The 20,549-nt window shown below is 52.6% G+C and overlaps 2 protein-coding genes across 2 annotated transcripts in view; one reads left to right on the forward strand and one right to left on the reverse strand.

Moving 5' to 3' along the window:
- Nucleotides 1–1,456: 1,456 nt before the first annotated feature.
- Ttc22 (tetratricopeptide repeat domain 22) lies at nucleotides 1,457–19,837 on the reverse strand. The gene is made up of 7 exons (XM_041652038.1): nucleotides 18,407–19,837; nucleotides 7,416–7,471; nucleotides 7,181–7,296; nucleotides 5,757–5,875; nucleotides 4,929–5,090; nucleotides 3,035–3,187; nucleotides 1,457–2,661 (listed from the first exon to the last, which is right to left on the reverse strand). Exons 1-7 carry the CDS (start codon nucleotides 19,154–19,156, stop codon nucleotides 2,125–2,127), a joined length of 1,893 nt encoding a protein of 630 aa, XP_041507972.1. The 5' UTR covers nucleotides 19,157–19,837; the 3' UTR covers nucleotides 1,457–2,124.
- Lexm (lymphocyte expansion molecule) overlaps nucleotides 17,941–20,549 on the forward strand; it is a 34,827-nt gene continuing 32,218 nt past the window's right edge. Inside the window, exon 1 of the mRNA XM_041652039.1 lies at nucleotides 17,941–17,957. The gene's annotated coding sequence lies outside the window, so the exon portion shown is untranslated. The remainder of the gene's footprint in view (nucleotides 17,958–20,549) is intronic.

Here is a 20,549-nt window from a genome sequence, read left to right on the forward strand (position 1 = left end):
CCACTGGGCGATCAGGAGGTGGGAGGCAGGAGCAGGTGAGAACTAAGGGTCTTTGAAAGCTGTAACTGAGGAATCCTGTTCATTTTTATAGTCTTTCACATCCCTCGCTCATACCTCTTAAACAGATGTTCCCAGATGCCTAGCAGCTGTGAGATCCAAGAGAAGAGAAGGCAGGCAGTGCAAGGACTGAGGCTCCTGTGGCTTCATCTGTGTGACAGTTGTCCTCCCAGACACTCAGGGGGCAGAGCAAGGAACTTTCAGGTCTGACCTGACAATGGCTTGTTGAAGAGGAACAGCCAAGATTCAGGTCCTGGGACAGCACATTCTTCACTACGCTACAGAAGGGGCACTCAGGCTAGCTGAGGACAGCTGGGGGCGGGTGCCTTTCAAACACTTCCATAGGTCTCTAGTAGCTTTGTAACTCTCTTTAAGTCCTGAGGGTGGTTGTTCATAAGGTGTTTTCCTAATTGCTGAGCATGGTCTAGACTGCTACCTCTCTGAAGGCAAGGCAAAGACAGGGTTGGTTCTGGCCCCAAATCTGTTCTGGAGTGTGGCCTGTGCTTACCATGTATTTGATGAGACAGGAAATGGAAGAACTGAGGTTCCCATGGACTTGACAGAAGTAAACGGCATCCTTGAAAGGACAATGAAAGGGGTAGTAGTTTTGAGCTTGACCTTTGACCAGTCAAACATGAGTGGCTTCAGTTTCCCACTCATGGAATTGGGGAGTTGGCATAAAGCTGAGCAGGAGGTACAATGGCCACGGCTCTGGCTGAACTCTAGACCTCAAGAGTCCCTGGGCTACAGTCCTGGTCACAACATCCATGAATGTCATACGGCAGGAGACAGTTCCAATACACCCTTCATGTTGAGAAAGGTGAGGTTCGTGAGAGGTGAGAGGAGGCAAAGATCTTCCGGGGGTGGGGGGTCGCCTCTGAGCTGAGCACTTGATAGGACAGTAATGGCTGGGGAAAGCCAGAGAGGAAACAAGATATGGAAGGGCACAGAGGTCCTGGAGTGAGGAACAGAGATGGGGATGAAAGAGAACAGGCCCAAAGAGCACCAGGAGAGCCTAACTCTGACCAAAGATGCCGCAGCCTCCAGCTGGGAGATGTCAGGGAGTGGGGTGATCTGCCTCTGTGATGACTCTTCATCTGTCTGGGACTTTGTCCGTGTCTGTGTCATCCATGAAGTGAGGAGGTAATGCCACTTGATCTATGTGTAGCACATAGTGAGCAGCCCAGGCAATGGGGTTCTTGACCTATGTGACGTTTTGTTGGTGTGCAGAGAACCCAGAGGGAAATTAGAATGGGTGTTTGCTGACTGCCCATACAATGTGCCGGTGAGGTTTTCAGAAAATTCCTCGAGGTTATCATGAAACAATAAACAACAAAAAACTAAACAGGACAGGAGCAGGGGTACAGAGAGGACAGGGAAGGTGAGTGAGGGTGTTTCTGATGAGTTTTATTTCAGGGACTTCGGGATGCCTTCCAGGAAGGCTGACCAAAGCAAAGGCTTGCTGAACGCTGATGGCGAGGTGGGAACTGGTTCTGAAAGCCTGGGCTTAAGTCAGAAGAACCCTGCAGGCACCCACGCACACGCACAGTGCTACCTTGGTCTGTTTTAGCTAGACTTTTCTGGCTGAGAACTTGAGACTACTCAGCTAAACTTTCAGTGTGTCCCATTGGAGACAGCTATCTTTTCTGTCAGAGTTGAACTATCCTATTTTCCCTGCATGTTTGTAAAATTCTTTTCTTCAAGCAGCAGTTTTCCATTGGCCTCTCGTGCCTGCCCCCAGACTCCTTGTTCTGCAGAATTTCCTGCAAGCGCCCCTTTCCTGCCCTATGGGTATTTCAAATTTATAAAACGTTTCAAAATACCCATTCACAATTTCTATAGGGGGAGAAAATCTGCTTTGATTCCCCCCACCCCTCAGGTGTAGGAAACGAACCCCAGGGCCTCAATGCTTGCTAGGCAAGCCTTCGACTAAACTATAACCCAACACAGAAAACATCTGGCTCTGCTCACCCTTCCAGGTGGCCTGTCTTGAGTGCCATGACTAAACTCAGTCATCCACGTGGGGACTCTTTGGGATCCGACCTCATCAGGACATCAGCACCTGATTCAGGAGGAGGATGCTCGATTTTTGCACGGTCCTCCAGCGTCCTCACCCTCGTGTTCCATGGTCTCAAAGAGTAGCCGCACTAGTGCCGGCCGTCCCTGGGCTACCAAGGCACCAGCCAGGCCCAGGACCTCATCTGTGTGGCCGCGCCACACACGCTGCAGCTCCTGGCGCAGGCGTGCCGCTGGGTACTTGCTCCTGGCGTGGCACAACCAGATGTCCACCTCGCAGCCCACCTCGCCGTCGCTCAGCTGTGCCTGGCTCCACTGAGCCAGTAGCGCCTCGAGCAGGCAGCCGAAACTCTCGGTGTGGCTGGATCCTGTGTCGTCCAGTTCCACTGCACGCTTGAAGCAGGCCGCAGCGTTGGCATCCTCACCTTGGACTCGCAAGCATTTGCCACGCAGCAGCTGCAGCTCAGGTAGCGTGGCTCCCAGCTCCAACTCGCCAGCCTTCGCCAGGAAGACCAGCGCCTGGTTGAGCGCGGCTTCATCCACAGCCAGCAGCTCCCTCATGGCATCCACGCCCATGTAGTAGTAAACCTGGGTAGGGGTGGCCTCTTAGCCTTCCTCCTTCACACCCTAGCCCCCCTAATCAGTTCCCACCATTTCTCTAGCCCCCTGGAAAACCCTGTACCAGGGTTCTAGTCCCAGCTCCTCCACACCTAGCCTTAAGCCCCGCCCCCATGCAATTATGATGTGGTCACCTTTGATAGCCCTTCCCTGAGCACATCATGGCCTGTACTGACTGCTGAGGGGTAGAGGGTGGGACGAGGGAGGCTTCTAAACATCTACACACATTATTGTATTATAATTATTGTATTATAATCCACGGGACAGTTGGAGGAGGAGAGAGCAGGGCCCACACCAGGTATTCCTCTCTGTCCTCAGGGTCCAGGCAGCCCTTGTCTCTTACCTGGCCGATGTCTAGGTAGGTCCTGAGGCCTGGGTGCACCTTGATCACTTCCTCAAGGTCAGCTTTGGCACAGGCCAGGTAGTTCCTGTCTGGCATGCCCCCGAGCCCCACCTTGGCCCGTTCCAGGTCGTGGACATAGGCTCTGATTCGAACCTGCAGTAGAGGGGCAACTCAGGGGAAACCCTCTGCACAAGACATCTGCCTCCTTTCTGATCTCACGAAAGAGCCAGGTTGCTTCTTGGCAGCAACCAGGGGCATCCTGTGTGACTGCAGAAAGCCTGCCACCCCAGACTGGGACCCAGGAGCCCTGGGTCTTAGTTCTGTGCCAGCTGGGGTAACCACTCCCCATTCTGGGCCTGCCTCCCTGCTTACACAATGAGGAGCAGGATGAAGTAAGAACATTCATTCATCCATCCATCCCTCCATCCAACTATTCTTCCAGCAAACATGTATTGACTGCCCCCACAATCTGCCATATAACCTGGAGGAAGTGTTATAACATCTGAACTCCATTTTCTAGACTGAAAAGTTGGCAATTCCCAAAACTATGTGTCAGGTACTGAGGACACAGTGGAAAACAAAATGACAAAGTGTGAGCTTCTATGTCAGTAAGGAGAAGCAATCAACAGAACAAAGAGTAAACAGTGTCTTGGGTGTTAAAAAGGAAAAGTAGCCGGGCGGTGGGGGTGCATGCCTTTGATGCCAGCACTTGGAAGGCAGAGGCAGGAGGATCTCTGAGTTCAAGGCCAGACTAGTCTCCAGAGTGAGTTCCAGAACAGCCAGAGAAGCCCAGTCTCAAATAAACAAATAAACAAACAACAAAAGAAGAAAAAGTAAAGCAGGAAAGGACAGAAAATACTGGCAAGTAGTTTGATATTTTCAATGAGAGGCCATTAGAAAAAAGCTGAAGCTTTGTCAGGCCTGCAGGAAGGGAGGAAGTCAGCCGGATATCTACCAAGTGGGCATTCTAGGCGGAGACCCAGGCCCACAGGATGGAAGAAAGGCTTCAGAACAGGAGTTGGACAAAGCTATCATAGCCAGGTCCTGGCTTCCGTCCTTGCCCTGTGCGTTCCCTTCTGTCCATGTTCCTTCTTGTTCTGGTCATCTGAGTAGTGAGTGTGACCTCTGGAGCCACAGGGAGCAGATGGAGGAGCTACGGCTGTCATTCTAGCAAAGTGAAGGCCGGACCCTGAGGAAGCTGGCTGCCACTCTGTGCTTTGCCCCATCCGTAGACTGGCACATGCCCCACTTTTCCAGGATTCTCGGGGTGAGTAAACAGAGCACAGCTTGGAAGATTTTTGTAGCGCCACCTTCTGGCTTTACAGTGAGTATCCTTATTATCAGTAGCAACTGCATCACCTGCAGGGCAGAAGTTGTCTGTTTACTTCCTGCAGCCCTGGAGACCCGATTGGAAGCACAATGAAAAGGTAGTAGAGCCGATGAAGGGTGTGTGGTGGTGGTGGTGGGGGACTTATTAACTTGAAGAAAAATGAGTTCAGAGCTGTAGGTGTGGCCTCAAGCAGCTGTGTTCTGAGGGGTTCAGAGGTAGAGCTGGGTCCAGCAAGGAGAACCGAGGAAGGCAACTCTCACCTCAGTGTGTAATTGGGAGCCCTGAGGTTATGGTGCAGCCCAGTCTCCCGACAGACAGTGAAGTCGCTAAAGATGGACCTAATATAGCGATCACTCAGTCAAGAACGGACTCCTGGGATATGTTTGCTTCCGTGTTTACACACAGAACCAAGCTTAACTCTTGGCTCAAAAGGCAGGCATTTCGGGTGTCTAGACGATTCCTAAGCTCTCTGCCATGAAGATTCCAGGGCACTGGCCCCAGGATCTTTGCCCTTGCCCTTTGGCCTCTTATTCCTGATGGCAGGATAAGGCGGGGCTGTCTCACCTTGGCCCTGGTGCTGTATGCCTGCCAGTTGAGCTGTGGGTCTCTAAGCACATCCAGGGCCATGTTGCAGGTTCCTATGGCCATATCCTGCTTTCCTAGGAAGTGGAAGATTTTGGCCAGGCGATTCAGGATGGGAGGATGGTCCTTGGCGATCTCAATGGCCTATGGAGGGAGGAAGGAGGGAATGAAGCATGAAGCTGAGCCACCACATTCACAGATCCTACCTACCCATGGCCAGCATCCTCATGGCTTAGTCATACAGTAACCACTTTGGGGCAAACCTACCAGCCCCAAATTCCCTGGAGTCCAGCTCACTGGCACATTCTTAAGCTTTTCCTCTCCTGTTATGTGGCTGATAAGACGTAGGCCAGAGTCATCCTCAACCTCCTCATACTTATGGGGCTTCTAGCTGGGCCAGAGTCTCCCTGCCAATGTTGGTATTGATTGCTGATTGTTACTAGTGGTTCTCTGACTTGTCTCAGAGCCTGAGGGCAGACCCAGTAAGGAGACCCCAGTAAATCTATCCCTTCTATTAAACCCCTGGGAGGGAAAGGAAACACAGCTGAGGGAAGAACTGTTCCAGGGCCCATTTCAAGGCTGGAGGGATGGGTGTGGATCTTTTCAGGTGGGGACAGTGTTGACCTTGGGCAGAGCAGAGCAGAGCAGGCATGAAGGAATGCTTGTCCTTTGGGTGAGGAGAGGATGGAGATGGAGGACTGGAGTAGGGTCCTTTCTGGGTGGGTCACACAGCGGGGTTAGCCCAGAGAAGCAGAGGGCTCTGGGGGAGCCCAAGTTTGTGAAGTGGATGTATCCAGGACATACACATACCTTGCCAAAGCAGTCCAGGGGCTCCGTTCCTGAGTATCCGCATTCGTGGACACCCATGGGGGTGGTGAAGAAGGTGTCCTTCCTCTCCAGCAGCATGCCAACATAGCACCAGGCCAAAGCTGGGTGAGGGCAAGAGAGGGTGGGGTCTCTAGGGAGCAGTGGAGGCAGGGTGAGCATAAGTGGGGATGGGGGCCAACTCCTCCTCTGTAGGCACTGTCCCCATAAGGATGAAGAAAAGGACCACAGCGTGACCGGAGACAGAGAAGACGAAAGGCAGAGGAGGTTATCGGACTCCTGAGGGTATGGCAGGCCATGTCTGGAGCTTACTCTGTGTCTAAACATGTCACACAGGAGAAGCCATTTCAGGGACATAGCCCTTCTGGCTTCCTGGGGGGTGCAGTCCCTGTGATTGCTGCTGGGCCTTTAGAACGAGTGACTCACCTGTCTCCTACACAGCCTTCTTCCCTAACCATAGGCGGGAGTGGAAGGTGGTGGAGACACATGCTGTATATTCTAAGATATGGGTCTGTGTCATTGTACGCTTATGGGCTTGTGTCTGGTGGTGGTCTTACCATCTAACACACGCTGTTTTAGCACTCTAGGCTACCTCAGGTTTCTGAGTAGGGAAACAAAAGGCCCCAAATAAAAGCAAAATTCCTATGCTTTTACAGCCTGGCCACAACCTTTGGAACCTGACCCCACGGCTCCTTGGACAAATGACCAATCTCCAGGAAAACAACTTACTGCCAAAGTTCCTACTAAACAAGATGGCACGGGGTGGAGCCTCTCCACCCAGATAGGGTTCCCCACACAAATGGCGCAGGAAACAATGCCAAGTACCCCCCCACCTTCAACGGCTATAAAAGAAACTCCCTCGGGCTGGAGAGATGGCTCAGAGGTTAAGAGCACTGGCTGCTCTTCCAGAGGTCCTGAGTTCAATTCCCAGCAACCACATGGTGGCTCACAACCATCTGTACTGAGATCTGGCGCCCTGCTCTGGCGTGCGGGCATACATTGAGGCAGAATGTTGTATACATAATAAATAAATAAATAAATAAATAAATAAATTTAAAAAAAAAGAAAAAGAAACTCCCTCTCAGTGGCTACTCTCTCTTCCCTGAAGAAGCAGTGATTTCCCTGCCACTTCTTTGAAGCATACCTCAGTAAACTCTTTTTGCCTGTTTCCACGTGGGTAAATTGTTTTACCACTGATCCAAGCCCTTTCTATGATGTTTCACGGACCACAGGTTTAGGCATCCCACCTGAGTCTGCTATGCTAAGGAGCCTGGGCTTCCTTGGGTAAACACAGGTTTGTGAGGTGAGCCAGGGTGAGGCGAAAAGAGACAGGGATGGAGTCAGACAGAACTACTGACAGGGGCAGGACAGCAGGACAGAGGCGCTTCAACCCCACCCGGAGTTCCCACCTTGGTGTCGGGAGTCTGAGGACTTGAGGACTTGCCGGAGCAAGGCCAGGGTGCGGTTGAAGGCTGGCAGCCTTTTCTGCTCCTCAGTGCCCATCTCTAGCAAGATGCCATCCAACCTGTGGACAGGAAAGGGTTGTGGCCGACCCCAGAGAGCTGCCATGGCACCCACCCACCTCTATTCCACAAGCCACGCCTCTTCCACCATCTCCAACCCATCTCCAGTCCCAGGCCTGACCTGATGAAGAGCGTTGCCATGGTGAAGTACCAGCTCCTTTTCTCTTCTATTGGGATCTAGGAAGCAGAGAATGACATGCTGCATATGGTGGTTATGGAGACACTCAGGCTGGTGCTTACAAGCACCCATGCTAGAGCCTGAACTCAAAGAGGCAACAGGTACAGTGGGGAGGCCTTCGGCCATCAACAGCCTTGACGTCGGTGCCTGTTTGGGCAGCCGTAGGCAAACTGCTTTCCTTCTCTGATCAAAGGACTTTTGAGATGAGCCACCTGAGTCCCCAGTGAAGCAGCCCTCATGAGCAAGTATGGATCCTGTTCTCCCCCTTCCCCAGCTAACTCTACCCAGTCTCTGGTCCCCAGCCCCAGCTCTGCTCAGCTGTGTTCTCCTTTCTTCCTTCCCCTCCCGCTTCCCTCAGGCACCCTCCCCACTTCCACCTCTCTGGGGATGTTAAGTGAGTCCACCGAGCTCTGCTCACCCGTCCTCCCTGAATATTTTCCCATTATTATTCTCGCCAACCCTGCTGTGCATTTAGACTGACTCGGGCACCCGATAAAATATTTATGCTGCTATTTACGGGAGTAGCTCCTCCTGCCTTGGGAAGGAATTTTAATGAAAACCAATAAAGTCCCCAGTGCATATCGGCTCTGCCTCTGCCTCTGGCCCCTCCCCCACAGTCATCTCCCTGCCCACCTCTCCTGCCTTCTCAGCTCGGGCTCTCACTCACCTCATTCCCTACACTCCTCCCCCTCCAGCAAGGTTCACATCAGCCAGCCTTCCTGAGAGCCTCTGAGGTGCTGCGGGGATGTGGCCTCCAGTGACAGTTTAACCCTGACATTCCGAGGCTTATAAACTGGCTAGGGAAACAGACCTGGGTATGGAGAGGCCTGGTGTGTGTGCCAAGGTTCTCATGCCCGTTACCTGAGCTCACAGCAAACCTAGGACCTGGATATTAGTTCCTCTACAGGTAAATACACTGAGGTGCAGAGAGGGATGTGACTTGCCCAGGATAGCCCAGCTGGAGAAGGCAGCTCTAGGGAACCGGTGTTGGTTTAGCTACATAGCCCATGTTCCTGATTCCTGTCACCATTATCAAACCCTGGAGGAGGGGCAAAGTCTGACCAAAGCCCTGAGAGTGATGGCAGACCATCTACAGCAGGATGATGCCACTCCCAGCCAGAGGAGGTTCTTTTCTTTCTTTCTTTTCTTTTCTTTTTTTTTTTTTTTAGACAGGGTTTCTCTGTGTAGCCCTGGCTACCCTGGAACTCTCTCTGTAGAACAGGGTAGCCTCAAACTCAGAGCTCAGAGATCCAAATGCTGGGATTAAAGGTGTGCATCACTACCGCCCAGTTAGAGGATGTATTTCCAAGCTGAGTCTTGACTAGGTTGTGGCACTTCAGAGGGAGAGACAGGGACCAGAGTACCTGGTGCGTGTGTGTGTTGAGGTGGGGTGGCTTGAGCAGCTTCTCAGGGATGTGAGGGAATTAGTAACCTGGAGGTCAAAGAACACTGTGTGTGTGCGTGAGGTGGAGGGAGTCACAGCCAGTGAAAGGGATCTTGGGTAAAGTGTGTGTGTGTGTGTGTGTGTGTGTATACATATGTATGTATGTAACCTGGAGGGCAAAGAACACTGTGTGTGTGCGTGAGATGGAGGGAGTCACAGCCAGTGAACGGGATCTTGGGTAAAGTGTGTGTGTGCGTGTGTGTGTGTGTGTATACATATGTATGTATGTAACCTGGTAGGCAAAGAACACTGTGAAGTGAGGAGGAGGGAGCCGGAGCCGGTGAATGGTGAGTGGTCCAAGGCTGGGCAGTGAAGACAGGAGAGGGAAGGTGGTCCCATCTTGAAGGTTTTGGCCTGGCAGCAAAGCCAGGTGTAAAGGCACAATTAGAATGGAAGGGATGAAGGGGCTGTGCGAGTCCTGAGGAGATGTCCTCCCCAGACCAGGGTCCCCCAAGGCTTTCTGAAGAAGTGGCACTAGAACAGGGTCCTCCAGGAGAGAGGGCACCGCCAGAGGGATATAGCAAGAAATACTATTCCCGGAGGCCTGGCCATCATGGGCAGAGAGAGGTTCAGAGATGGTAGGAGAGCAGAAATGGGGTCTGCATGTGACCAGGGCTGGAATCCCTAACCCAAAGTGTCGAGGAGCCAGGGGGAACATTGTGAAGGGTCAAAGTTCCAGGCTTAGAATTTGGAGCCCATCTGTAAGGTGGTGGCGAGCCAGAGCAGGGGCTAGAGCTGGGGATGTCAAGCGCTCACGTATGCTTTGCTACTCATGACACTTCAGTGGGTTAAACCGTTTCTAGGAGGGGCTACGTACACCAGGGTTGCTGTGAAAAGCACTGTGGGGGCTAGAGGCGCAGGCCCCAAGGGTTTGGGGCATCCTTGAGAAATGGGGAACATTTCCAAAGCACAAAGTGGGGATAGGATGGTAGATTACCTGTCTGTTGTCCTTACACTGGTGCTTGGAAGGGAGGGAGGGCTCAGATTTATGGGGCACCTTTTATGGACTACCCTGGTCAAACATTTGTGCATGAGTAACCCGTGGTGCCTCGGGCTGCCTGGCTGCTTGTTGGCGTGACCTCAGACCTCTGGTCTGGTCACAGGCCTGCTTGGTGATTGTCTAACACGAGTCCTGGAGGGAAGAGGCCCCACGCTTTCTTCCGTGTTTCTGATAAGGAATGGGAGGGGCCAATACAAGAGCTGGCAGAGTGGCTTCTGGGTTGGAATGAGCAGAGCAGAGGCTGGGAGGCTCAGGGGCCTGAGTGGCCCAACTGGGCAGCCCTAGGGATGAGAGCCTAGGGGGCTGCATCCTTATCTGCAGAGGAGGGTAGTGCTGTGTGCCTCAGGGGCACACCCAGGGGCAAACAGGAGTCTGTCTCTCCTGGTGTGGGCTGGGGCTGCTTTGTCTACTGTAGACTGTAATCTGCTTCAGTGCCCCAAATGGCCCCAGGGCTTTAAGGCCTGGAACCTGAAGACACCCTCCGTACTTTATTCCCATCTCTAGGGCTGCAGACATCTGTCTTGTTTCCATAGCACCCCGGTATTAGATGTGCCATCCATTTTGTTTTGTTTTTTGTTTGAGACAGCATCTCATTATGTAGCCTAAGCTGTCCTGGACTTGCTGTGTAGCCCAGGATAGCTCCAAACGTGTGATTCCATGTGCTTACATTATAGGTATGTACACTACACCCGCCTGACCCACTGCCTTTGGGCAGGGCTCCTCTTGTGTGTAGGCACTCCTTCATCATCGGCACTCAGGTCCAAAGACATTGCCTTATTTGCCCAAACCACATGGCCAGTGAATGGCAGAGCTGGGAGTTACGCTCATTCCTCCACGGTCCTAACCCCCCAGCCTTTCCCACAAGGCTGTGTTATGTATCCGGGGACCCTGAGACCTGAGAGGTGGGATGATTTACCCAAAGCTCCACACGTGTTAACATCAAGGTCTATGAGCAGACACTTCCCCCGCCACTCTGCTCACTGTCAACACCCTCGGATTCAGAACCTGTTTATTAAGAATTTCACAATGGAAGCCATATGACACTATCCCTGAACTGCAGGAGCAGCTCCTAGGCCTATACTCTTCTACCCCTCTCTCTCCCCGACCCTCCAAATTTGGAGACTAAACTGATTTTCAGAACTGCCGCTATCTGAGTGAGACAAGTGACCGATCTCACTTGTGCGTGATGCCGAAGGCGGGCTTCTGGGTTACGGGTGGGGTCAGCAGACATGGAGTGGAGCATCAGCGGACACGGAGTGGGGGCCTCATAGTGCTGCTGGGTTGCTGTCAGCCAGGAGAATCTCCTGGATGCTGTTCCCTCTGCAGTGCAATGCCAGCAGGAAAATAGCCTGTCCCTTTAAAAGTCCTGGTTGTTTTGGGAGCAGCAGCTGAAGCTGTTACCAGGGGCAACCTGGCAAGCCACAGTGCATTAAATTAACCAGGCCTGTGGCTGCTGTGGCTCCTGCTGAAAGGAGGGGGTACTTGCCTCTCTCCTGCTGAGGAGCCTCAGTGGCAGGCAAGGGCACAGCTCCAGGGTTCCCAGCTTCCAGAGGCTGAGGGTTTAGGCAGCCTGGGAGGAGTCTCTGGGACTGCCTGGTCTGGGCTCTGCCTGGGACACCCCACGAGAGGGGCCAGTCAGCATCAGAGCCGAGGTGTCAGGCTGGCCCTCATTCTGGGGCAGATAGATTCTCAAGGAGCTGCATGAGGCCCAGCCTGAGTTTGCAGTCACCCTGGGAATAGCCGCAGGTGTGGGGATAGACCCTGAGGGGTTACCCTAAGTAAGCATCAGCCTGCTCCTCTTCTCATTTTCTGCCTCCCCCCTGAGATGGGGAAAGCATGCCAAAAGCCACCTCTGTCTTAAGTTCACATTCTTTCCACACTATCTAACCTCAAAGAGCCAGGGTTTAAACCGTGGTTACCACTTGCAAAGCACGGTCTCACAGCTTACTTAGGGCTTCTGACTGTCCGCATGGAAGGGAAAGTGAGAATCATTACCATCTTAGTCCAGATGGGAAAACTGAGGCAAGATGCTGCCCTCTAAGTCACATGACTGACGTGAAAACCTGGACAGACTTACAGATGCTCCTTGCATTCTACCCACCCCACACACCCCTACACCCCTGTTTAATGAGGGAGTGTCTTACTGCATGTCCTGGGCTAGCCTAGAGCTTGACATCACCTTGCCTCCATCTCTTGCTAGGAATCCAGGGGTGCATCACCACATCCAGGCTTAGCTGTTTGTTATGTCACACAATGTGATAGCCAATAAATTCTGCTGTGCAGAGCAGACCATGTGCTGGCCCATTTGACTCCTCAAGAGTTCCTTGTTAGGGAGGTTGTAGGAGAGACAGCTTCATGTGATAGAGCGGTGAGATCTCCGTGAGTTCGAGGCCAACCTGGTTAGGGTTTTTTTGTTTTTGAGGCAAGCGTTTCATAATATAGTCTAGGTTGGTTTCAGACTTGTGGCAATCCTCCTGCCTCAGTCTGGGTGTGCTAGGATTACTGTGTGAGCTACCAGGCTGGACTTAGAAATGCAAATTCTTGATTCACCCCTCTGTGGCTCTAGAGGTATGGCCCAGGAGGCTCTGTGTCCTCTCTGAGGGTCTGAGTTTGAAAGCCGCTGGCTGGACTCCCTACAGAGGGTGGAGTAAAATGGGCTGAGAGGTGTGTCCCTTTCCAATGGGCCAAAGGACCAGAACTCTCCTCCTCGGGGATGCCTGACGAGCTTGCTTCTGTGGCTTGTGGGATAAGAGACTAAGGGACCTGGCAGAAGTAGTGGGATGAGATGCAGCGTCACACACAGGGCAGGTTTGTGTGGACTCAAGCGTGTCCCTGGGTGGTGCCGCAGAGACAGGGACATTGGAAGTGACTTTAAAGGATTTCAATTCTCCTTTCATTAAACCCTCAGTTCGCAGAACTACAGACTATGGACTAGACTGGGTTATCAACTAGGCTCTCAGCGAGTATTTACCTGGCAGGGTGAACTTTGCCCTGGCAGCTGCTCTTTACATTCCAGGGAGGCCCCGGGATGACTAATACCCTCCTGGGAGGGGACTAATGGAATGGAAGAAGGCTTCTCCCAGGTCACTGGGCTTGCGGGGCATGGTGGCACCGGATTCTCAGAGCAGCTCTGGAAGTTAGGTATCACGTCTTCCTTGGACTGATTGGAAGACAGCCAAAGAGCCACAGCTCTGCCACACTGCCGGGTAGAAGGACCAGGATTCAGTTCTGATCTGCCTCCCTCCAAAAACCAGTCTTTCAACAGCATCCTGAATCCCTGGCCTTGTAAAGGCGGACACTGCAGAAACAATCGCTGGTGCCCGACCTGCCTGAGAACGAGTCCGTCTAGCACAAGTGGGATGTCTTTAGTGATGACAGACAGCGGCAGAGCACACTGGACAGGACAGAGAGAGGTTCCTCCCCATGCTGCTGTGGGGACTAGTGTTCCCCTTGACTTCCCTCATTGAGTCTGCGGAATCACAAAAGTCTGAGGTCCCTTCCTCTACCGAGGGATCCTGCTCATTGAGCCCGCCTCTGTGTCTCTGAACATCCTGCCCATCTAAGAAGCTTGTGGTGGGGTAGTGAATGGGCTGGTGGAGGGCGTTGGGAATTGAGTGCCATGACTCAGTGTCTGTCAGCATCTTGGGTCCCCTGAAGCATTTCACCTGGACTTCATGCTCTGAGCAGATCAACAGCAGCTCCCTGCTGTCTCTTAGTCTGTCATACCCGCAGGCCCTGTGGGTCATCTTTGTTTCGTGCGGTCCCTACACTGACTGCACCTTGAAGAGCCACGTCTCTATTTGCTGCAGATCTAATTCAGACTCAGGGTCTGTAGTGGCTGTGGGTCTGAGGGAGTCTTTTGCCCTCAGGTAAGAACAGAGAGCCTCACTCTCCTCAGTTCCCCACTGTGCAGAGCCCTGTGGACATGATTTCTTCTGTCAGGCATAATTGAATGAGATGATACTAAAAACGCCTGCCCTCTGAGGTCTCACAGACTGCAGCCCTCAAGGTTATCAGTTACTGGGGAGAGAAGGCAGTGGCATTCCCAGAAGCAATGAGCAGCAAATGTGAGTGGCTCCAAGGACACTCACAAGGCTGAGGCAGGAATGCTGTACCCTGAACAAAAGCACCCGACTTTGGTCCCTGCCTGTCACTAATGGCTGTGTACACTCTTGGGCAAGGCTGCACCTCTTTGAGCCTCTGTTTGCTCATCTGTAGAACAGCGTGGCATTGCCAGCATTTCTATGAGATCACGTGAGATGATGTAGAAAAACACAGTGCCCAGCTCATTAGCCCATGGCCTGGCATCCTCCTTCTGTCGGCTTCGTCTGGCTTCACCCATCCTGAACAGAATCTGAGCTTCCAGAACCGTGGAGGTGTGTGTACCCAATGTGCACACAGGGACCCTGGGTTTGCTGACTAGGGTCCCCTTTCAACCCTGTTAGGCATGGAAATGGAATGCCCACTCTTTGTGAAGCTGGCCTGAGGCATCACTTCCCTGCCCTCCAGCATCCCTGATGATGAAATCCAAATGATGTGAGTGCACAGGTTCCTCCTGGAAGGTAGCTTCCCCTCTGGAGCCTGCTGTGCCCTGCAGGCGAGGGGAAACACAATGCCTAACTGGCAGTGGCTCTGTGAAGTCTGTTAGATGAAAAACACTAGTGAAAGTGCAGTTCTGAGCTCAGACAGCCCACAGGCTCCCGTTGTGGATGGGTCGCACCCAGGCAGCTGTGAGGGGTGGGGAGGGGCAGGAGCACGCACATGTGTGAGCACTTACTCGTGGTAGGTATGAAGAGTGTTCATGTGTGTTCAGACGTGGATCTGCAAGTATATTAGCAGGCGTGTGTTGGACAGGACCACCCTCCAAGCAAAACTGCCACCATCTTTGGGAGTTCTGCTGGCTTGCTCACAAAAGCTCAGCACAGCTGGGCCTGTTGATCTGCCCTCTTAGAAGGAGGGGGGAGCGCTGGGCGGTGGTGGCGCAAGCCTTTAATCCCAGCACTTGGGAGGCAGAGGCATGTGTGTGTGTATGTGTGTGTGTATGTGTGCATGTGTGTGTGTGTGAATGTGTGCATGTGTGTGTATGTATGTGTGCATGTGTGCGTGTACGTGTGCATGTGTGCATGTGTGTATGTGTGTGTATGTGTGCATGTGTGTGTATGTGTGAATGTGTGCATGTGTGCATGTGTGCGTGTATGTGTGTATGTGTGTGTATGTGTGCATGTGTGTGTGCATGTGTGCGTGGACGTGTGCATGTGTGTATGTGTGCATGTGTGTGCATGCGTGCATGTGTATGTGTGTGCATGTGTGTGTGCATGTGTGTATGTGTGTGCATGTGTGTGTGCATGTGTGTATGTGTGTGCATGTGTGTATGTGTGCGTGTGTGCATGTGTGTGCATGTGTGCATGTGTGTGTATGTGTGCATGTGTGTGTATGTGTGTGTGCCTGTGGGCATGTGTATGTGTGTATGTGTGTATGCGTGCATGTGTGCATGTGTGTGCATGTGTGCATGTGTGTGCATGTGTATGTGTGCATGTGTGCATGTGTGTGTGTATGTGTGCATGTGTGTGCATGTGTATGTGTGCATGCGTGTATGTGTGCATGTGTGTATGCATGCATGCATGTGTGTGCATGTGTGCATGTGTGTATGTGTGTGCATGTGTGTGTGCATGTGTGGGCATGTGTGCATGTGTGTATGTGTGTGCATGTGTGTGTATGTGTGTGCATGTGTGTGTGCGTGTGTGCATGTGTATGTGTGCATGTGTGTGTATGTGTGTATGTGTGTGTGCATGTGTGTGCGTGTGTGCATGTGTGCATGTGTGCATGTGTATGTGTGCATGTGTGTGTATGTGTGTATGTGTGTGTGCATGTGTGTGCGTGTGTGCATGTGTATGTGTGTATGCGTGCATGTGTGTGTATATGTGTGTGTGCATGTGTGTGTGTGTGCATGTGTGTGTATGTGTGCATGTGTGTGTGTATGTGTGCATCACGCCAGCACCCGGTTTCAAGCTCATACCAGTAGCTCTTGAGTGATAATGCTATCTCCACAAAGCTTCAGGGTGCCGCCTCCTGGCCCTCATTTCCCACCCCAGGTAACTGTCTCTGAAGTCCTCATGCTCCCTATGCTCCTGCTATGTCAGGCCTTTACAGACATCATGCTGGGCATGCCTTCCTCTTATTCCTGTTAACAGATTTCTTCCTCTTCCAGAAGCTTCCATCAGTCACCTCTGCTGAAAAGCATCCCTTCTCTGGAACTTGCACATTGCTTCTCTACTCCACAGGACCCGGATTTTCCAGGTCACCGCTGATGCCAGCATTGGGTCCCCATGTGCCGCTGAAGTCTATGTCCATCATCAGGCCCTGGGGAACTGGTTTTATTTCAGAAGGCATGCTCCCTGGGGCTCACTATTTAGAGAGTGTCATGGGTGTGTGACCTCGGGCAGCTGTAGGGGCATCTCTAACTTGTCCTTTGGGCTTCTGCTCCCAGAGGAAGGGCTTGGGTAAGGTGGTTAATGGAGGAACTGATGTTTGCTTTCTTTGTTGTTGAGGAGTTTCTCAATGCTGGGACTTCTTAAATACAAGCCTGGCACCCAGGCGGTATGGATAAATGTAGAGAAATCCAGTAACCACCTGCTCGGCATGTATGGCTTCTCTACTACTTGACAGAATAATCACGGTGCATCTCAGGGAGGGATACAGAGCTCAGGACTGGCCTCTGTGAAGTCTGCACAGAGGCCAGGGACAAGCAGCTTTTCTAAGCCACACAGCAAATCAGGAACAGATCTGAGTTCTCCAGATCCAGCTCCTGATGCTGAAGGCTGAAATCACTGTTGTCCTGTTTACTGGGCACATACTCGGTACCAGGTACTTCATGAGTACAGGCTCATCTATTCTTTGGCAGATGGGGCAGGGAACAAACCCTACCTCTCCCTGGACCCTAGCTGCTCTGCACAGACCTCAGGCAGCTCCCCAAAGCAACAAACTCTCAGCATTCCATCCTCTGGCAGGGCCCGCTGTGTTGCCATTATACCAGTGAGAAAACCTATGACACACATGCCATTATTTCCTCATTTCACCGAGAGGGAAAGGGCACTTGGAGAGCCAGGTATCTGTTGACTGGAGCTAGAGAGCTCAGGGAGCTGGGGCTTGGACCTGGACCCTTGCAGCCTAAGTCCCCTCTCGACCTCTGCTCTGCACTGTTGTCCTTAGGTCAAGTCCATACTCTCCAACGTGGCCTTCCTGAAGTCACCATTTCAATATTTGTCCTTAAAGAAGTTGTACGCTTTGATGGAAGAGACACCCAGGGCACGTGAAGGTTTGGGGGATGGAGACGTGCTAGGGCATTGCTCTCAAGAGGATAACATGCCCACATCACTCTTCCATCAGCCTCAGTGACAGGCAGCCTCTGGGATGCCCCAGTGAGTCCCACCTGCTGGTATTTCTGACCTGTGTAACCCCTTCCCCTGCAGTGTAGGCTAGACCCATTGGCTTGTTTCTAAGAAACAGAAGACAGCAAAACATCAACCAGCCAGGAACCATACCCAATTGATTATGAACTGGTGTGGCTATCGATGGCCCCCAGTCAGGCAGACCTGCAGAGGACTCCATAGCCCCAAGCACTGAGTAGAGCCATACCTTGATTCCAGACCCACGGGGCTGCTCAATTCTAAGTGCTTATTGTATAGGCTGCTGAACATAGGGCCCTTATCTGCAGGATATTGGTAAGTATACTAGGGTCTGTTAGTGCCAGGACCTGAGTGTTACTACCAGACTGGTTTACAGTGAGTGATAAATCAGATGAACACTGTGCCCCCCTCTGTTGAGACTGAGCTGGAGGGATAGTCCCTCTGTTGGGACAACGCTGTGGAAGCTGAGTGCAAGCTGTGACCAGCCTGGAATCAGGGGGAATTTGTGGCAAATCTGAAGGGAGGGAGCTGTGAGCAGCCGGCCTATAAGGAATGGAGCAGGTGTAGGATTTAGTGAAAGCCTGGATGAAGGACTGAGGGCCTCAAATGCCACTCAAACCCAGGACTCATTCTGCCGGCGGGTGGGGAGGGGCCTGAGCTGAAGACGTGGCCTGTGAGCTGCAGCAACTGTATGGATAGCGAGTGAGGCATAGCACCACGGGAGAGTTCCCGAGGCTGGGCCAGTAGAGAAAGGCTGGGGAGGAGACGGAAGTCCGCCCACTGAGGCAGCGGAGCTGACAAAATTCGGGGTCTAAATAGATAGGTAGGTGGAGTAGGGGAGAGGAAAGAAAGAAAATCTGGCAAGTTTTGGTGCCTGATTGTGCCTCTTATTAGATGAATGTGCATAGGTCCTTGCTGGCAGAGGAGGGAAAAGGGATGAGCTGGCCTAGTTATATTTGCCTTGGTGCGGAAACAGAAAGCTAGGTAGGCAGTGCCAGGAACCCAAAGCTATTAGGCAGCCTGGGTCAGGAATGGTGGGGGGGCATCCCTACAAAGGAAATGGAAGAGTCCTGCCAGCACTCACCTGCTGCCCATAGCTCAGCGCCTTGTCGTAGAGTGCGATGCCCGCCTCCAGCACCTGGGCACGCTCCTCTGGGCTGGCACAGCCCACGTCGAAGCCGTGTGCGTATCCCTGCTCTGCCAGGCAGCGGGCAGCGCGGAGCCGTGGGTCTCCTGAATCCTCGGGGTCCCCTGCCAGGCCCATGAGGCCGGCCAGTCGCGCGGCGCACGCCTCCTCCTCTTCCTCCTGGCCCAGCTGCCCGTAGACGTGTGCCAGATTGGCCCAGGCATTGAGGTTCCCAGGGTCTTCGCGGGCCACCTCCAGGAAACGCTCGCGTGCCTCGTCCAGCTCATCCAGATAAAAGGAAAAGGTTCCCAGGAGGTGACGCACGGCAGACAGCTGCGGGGTGGCCACCAGCTCCAGCTCCTGCCGCAGACCCTCCCGTTGGAGCTTCAGATCCCGGGCGCGTAGCTGAGCCGGTGAGCGCGGCTCGAAGTTGAGCTGCATCTCCAAATGGAAGTGGCCGGGCAGGTAGTCCAGTTCGTCGATGAGGGTGTCCAGGTCCTCGGCCCCGGGCTCTGTCATGGCTGCCCCTGGGCTGCCCTGGCCCCTCCTAGCTCCCAAGGCTGCGGAGGACAGTGGATGGGGCGGCCCTGAGGGAGCCCCGCACGACCACAGGACAGTCCTGGGCACCTCTTGCGAGTGGGTGGCTCCTAGAGCTGGCCGAGGACTCGCCCTGTAGGTGTTTCCGCTTTCGCTGCTAGACATCAGCATTGCACAAGCAGGTGTGCCTGAAAAACAGGTGTGGTCCAAATGCAAGGCTCACCAACTCGTTGAGTGGCAAAGGCAGATTTTGACTACTCAGCAAACTGAAGAAATAGGTTCAGAAGAGAAAGGTGCTGGCCAAGGTCACAGAACCAGGGCATGCCTAAGGAGACCTGGTACCTCAGGTTGCCCAGGCGGGCCAGATCCTTCCTCAATTGGTACTGCTCCGCCCTCCACACAGAGCTGTCAGGACAGGCCCTTCCAGCCGTGCAAGCAGCATCCCTCATTCTAGCGCTCTAGTGTGTCCTTCCACAGAACACAGCAGGCCACTGCCCTCCGGTCTTTTTCCAGCCGGTATGCATCTGGCCTGTCACTTGAATCCCTTTACTCCGCAGTGAATCCGGACGGCAAGAATAAGGCACCCAAGAACTGTGTCTACCTTTGCTTCTCCGTCCCTAATAAAGCACAATTTCCGTTGTTGTCGGCCGGCCTCTTCCGTGACATGATGCAGACACCTACGGGTGTGGGGGGAGCGGGAGAAAAATACTTTGTAAACTGATGAATGACCGCTCTGGATAGGCGTGGACTCTGAATTGGTGCCCAGCTGGTCCTGCTGCCTGCCCCGGACCCCAGTTTTCTTGCTCTACCCTGTCTCCTCAGGTTGGAGCTGGCTCTAGAGTGCGGGTCGGACTGTGGTGCCCGGTGTGGCAAGGCAGAGTCCCTGTAGACTAGGCTTCCGTCTGGACCTTGGACTCTTCCGCCCTCATCCTGTGTTTGGGCTCCTGCCTCATTCTCCTCCGAAGGATTTCACAAGAGAAAATAGACTTGTTAGTGAAGCTGAGGAAAATACGACCTCAGCAGTATTTTCAAGTCAAAACATCTGGGTGCTGTCTTTACCTACTAGTTTTAGATTTGAAGCATAACACATTTAGTATTTTTTAGTGCAAAACTTATCATATGTTACTGTCCATCATGAGATGAAACAATCTCTCATTGTTTTGGATTATCAGGGAGGGATTTCCAAAGAGCTTTGCTTTTTTATTTTCTGTTTTCAAATTGCAGCAGTATAGTTAATATAAAAATTTCCATTTGACTTATAAAATATTTTATTGTATGTGTTTGTGTGGTGGGGGCACAGGTTTCATGGGTACCCCTATGTATTTGTGTGGTGGGGACACATGTGTCATGTCAAGAGGACAGCTTTCAGGAGTCAGCTTTTCCTGTTATTTAGTTTCTAGGGGTTCAGGTTGTCAGGCTAGGTAGCAAGGGCCTTTACCTGTGGAGTCGCCTCCCCAGACAATTTTACCGGTTTCTGTTTGCTATTTTTTAGTGACAGGGTCTTTCCATGTCTCTCTGGCTGGCCTGGAACTCGCTATAAAAACCAGCCAGACGGTGGTGCACA

This window comes from Microtus oregoni, unplaced genomic scaffold (assembly GCF_018167655.1).
Source record: "Microtus oregoni isolate MIOR12 unplaced genomic scaffold, Mior012 000005F_ref0000423, whole genome shotgun sequence".
NCBI lineage: Eukaryota > Metazoa > Chordata > Mammalia > Rodentia > Cricetidae > Microtus > Microtus oregoni.

Excerpts from the sequence above, each read along its gene's own strand:
- Ttc22 (XM_041652038.1), bottom strand. The coding sequence starts at position 19,156 with ATGCTGATGTCTAGCAGCGAAAGCGGAAACACCTACAGGGCGAGTCCT. Across the intron at positions 5,091-5,756 it reads CCCTGGACTGCTTTGGCAAG|GCCATTGAGATCGCCAAGGA; the intron begins GTATGTGTATGT and ends CTCCCTCCATAG. Across the intron at positions 2,662-3,034 it reads CCTACCTAGACATCGGCCAG|GTTTACTACTACATGGGCGT; the intron begins GTAAGAGACAAG and ends ACCCCTACCCAG.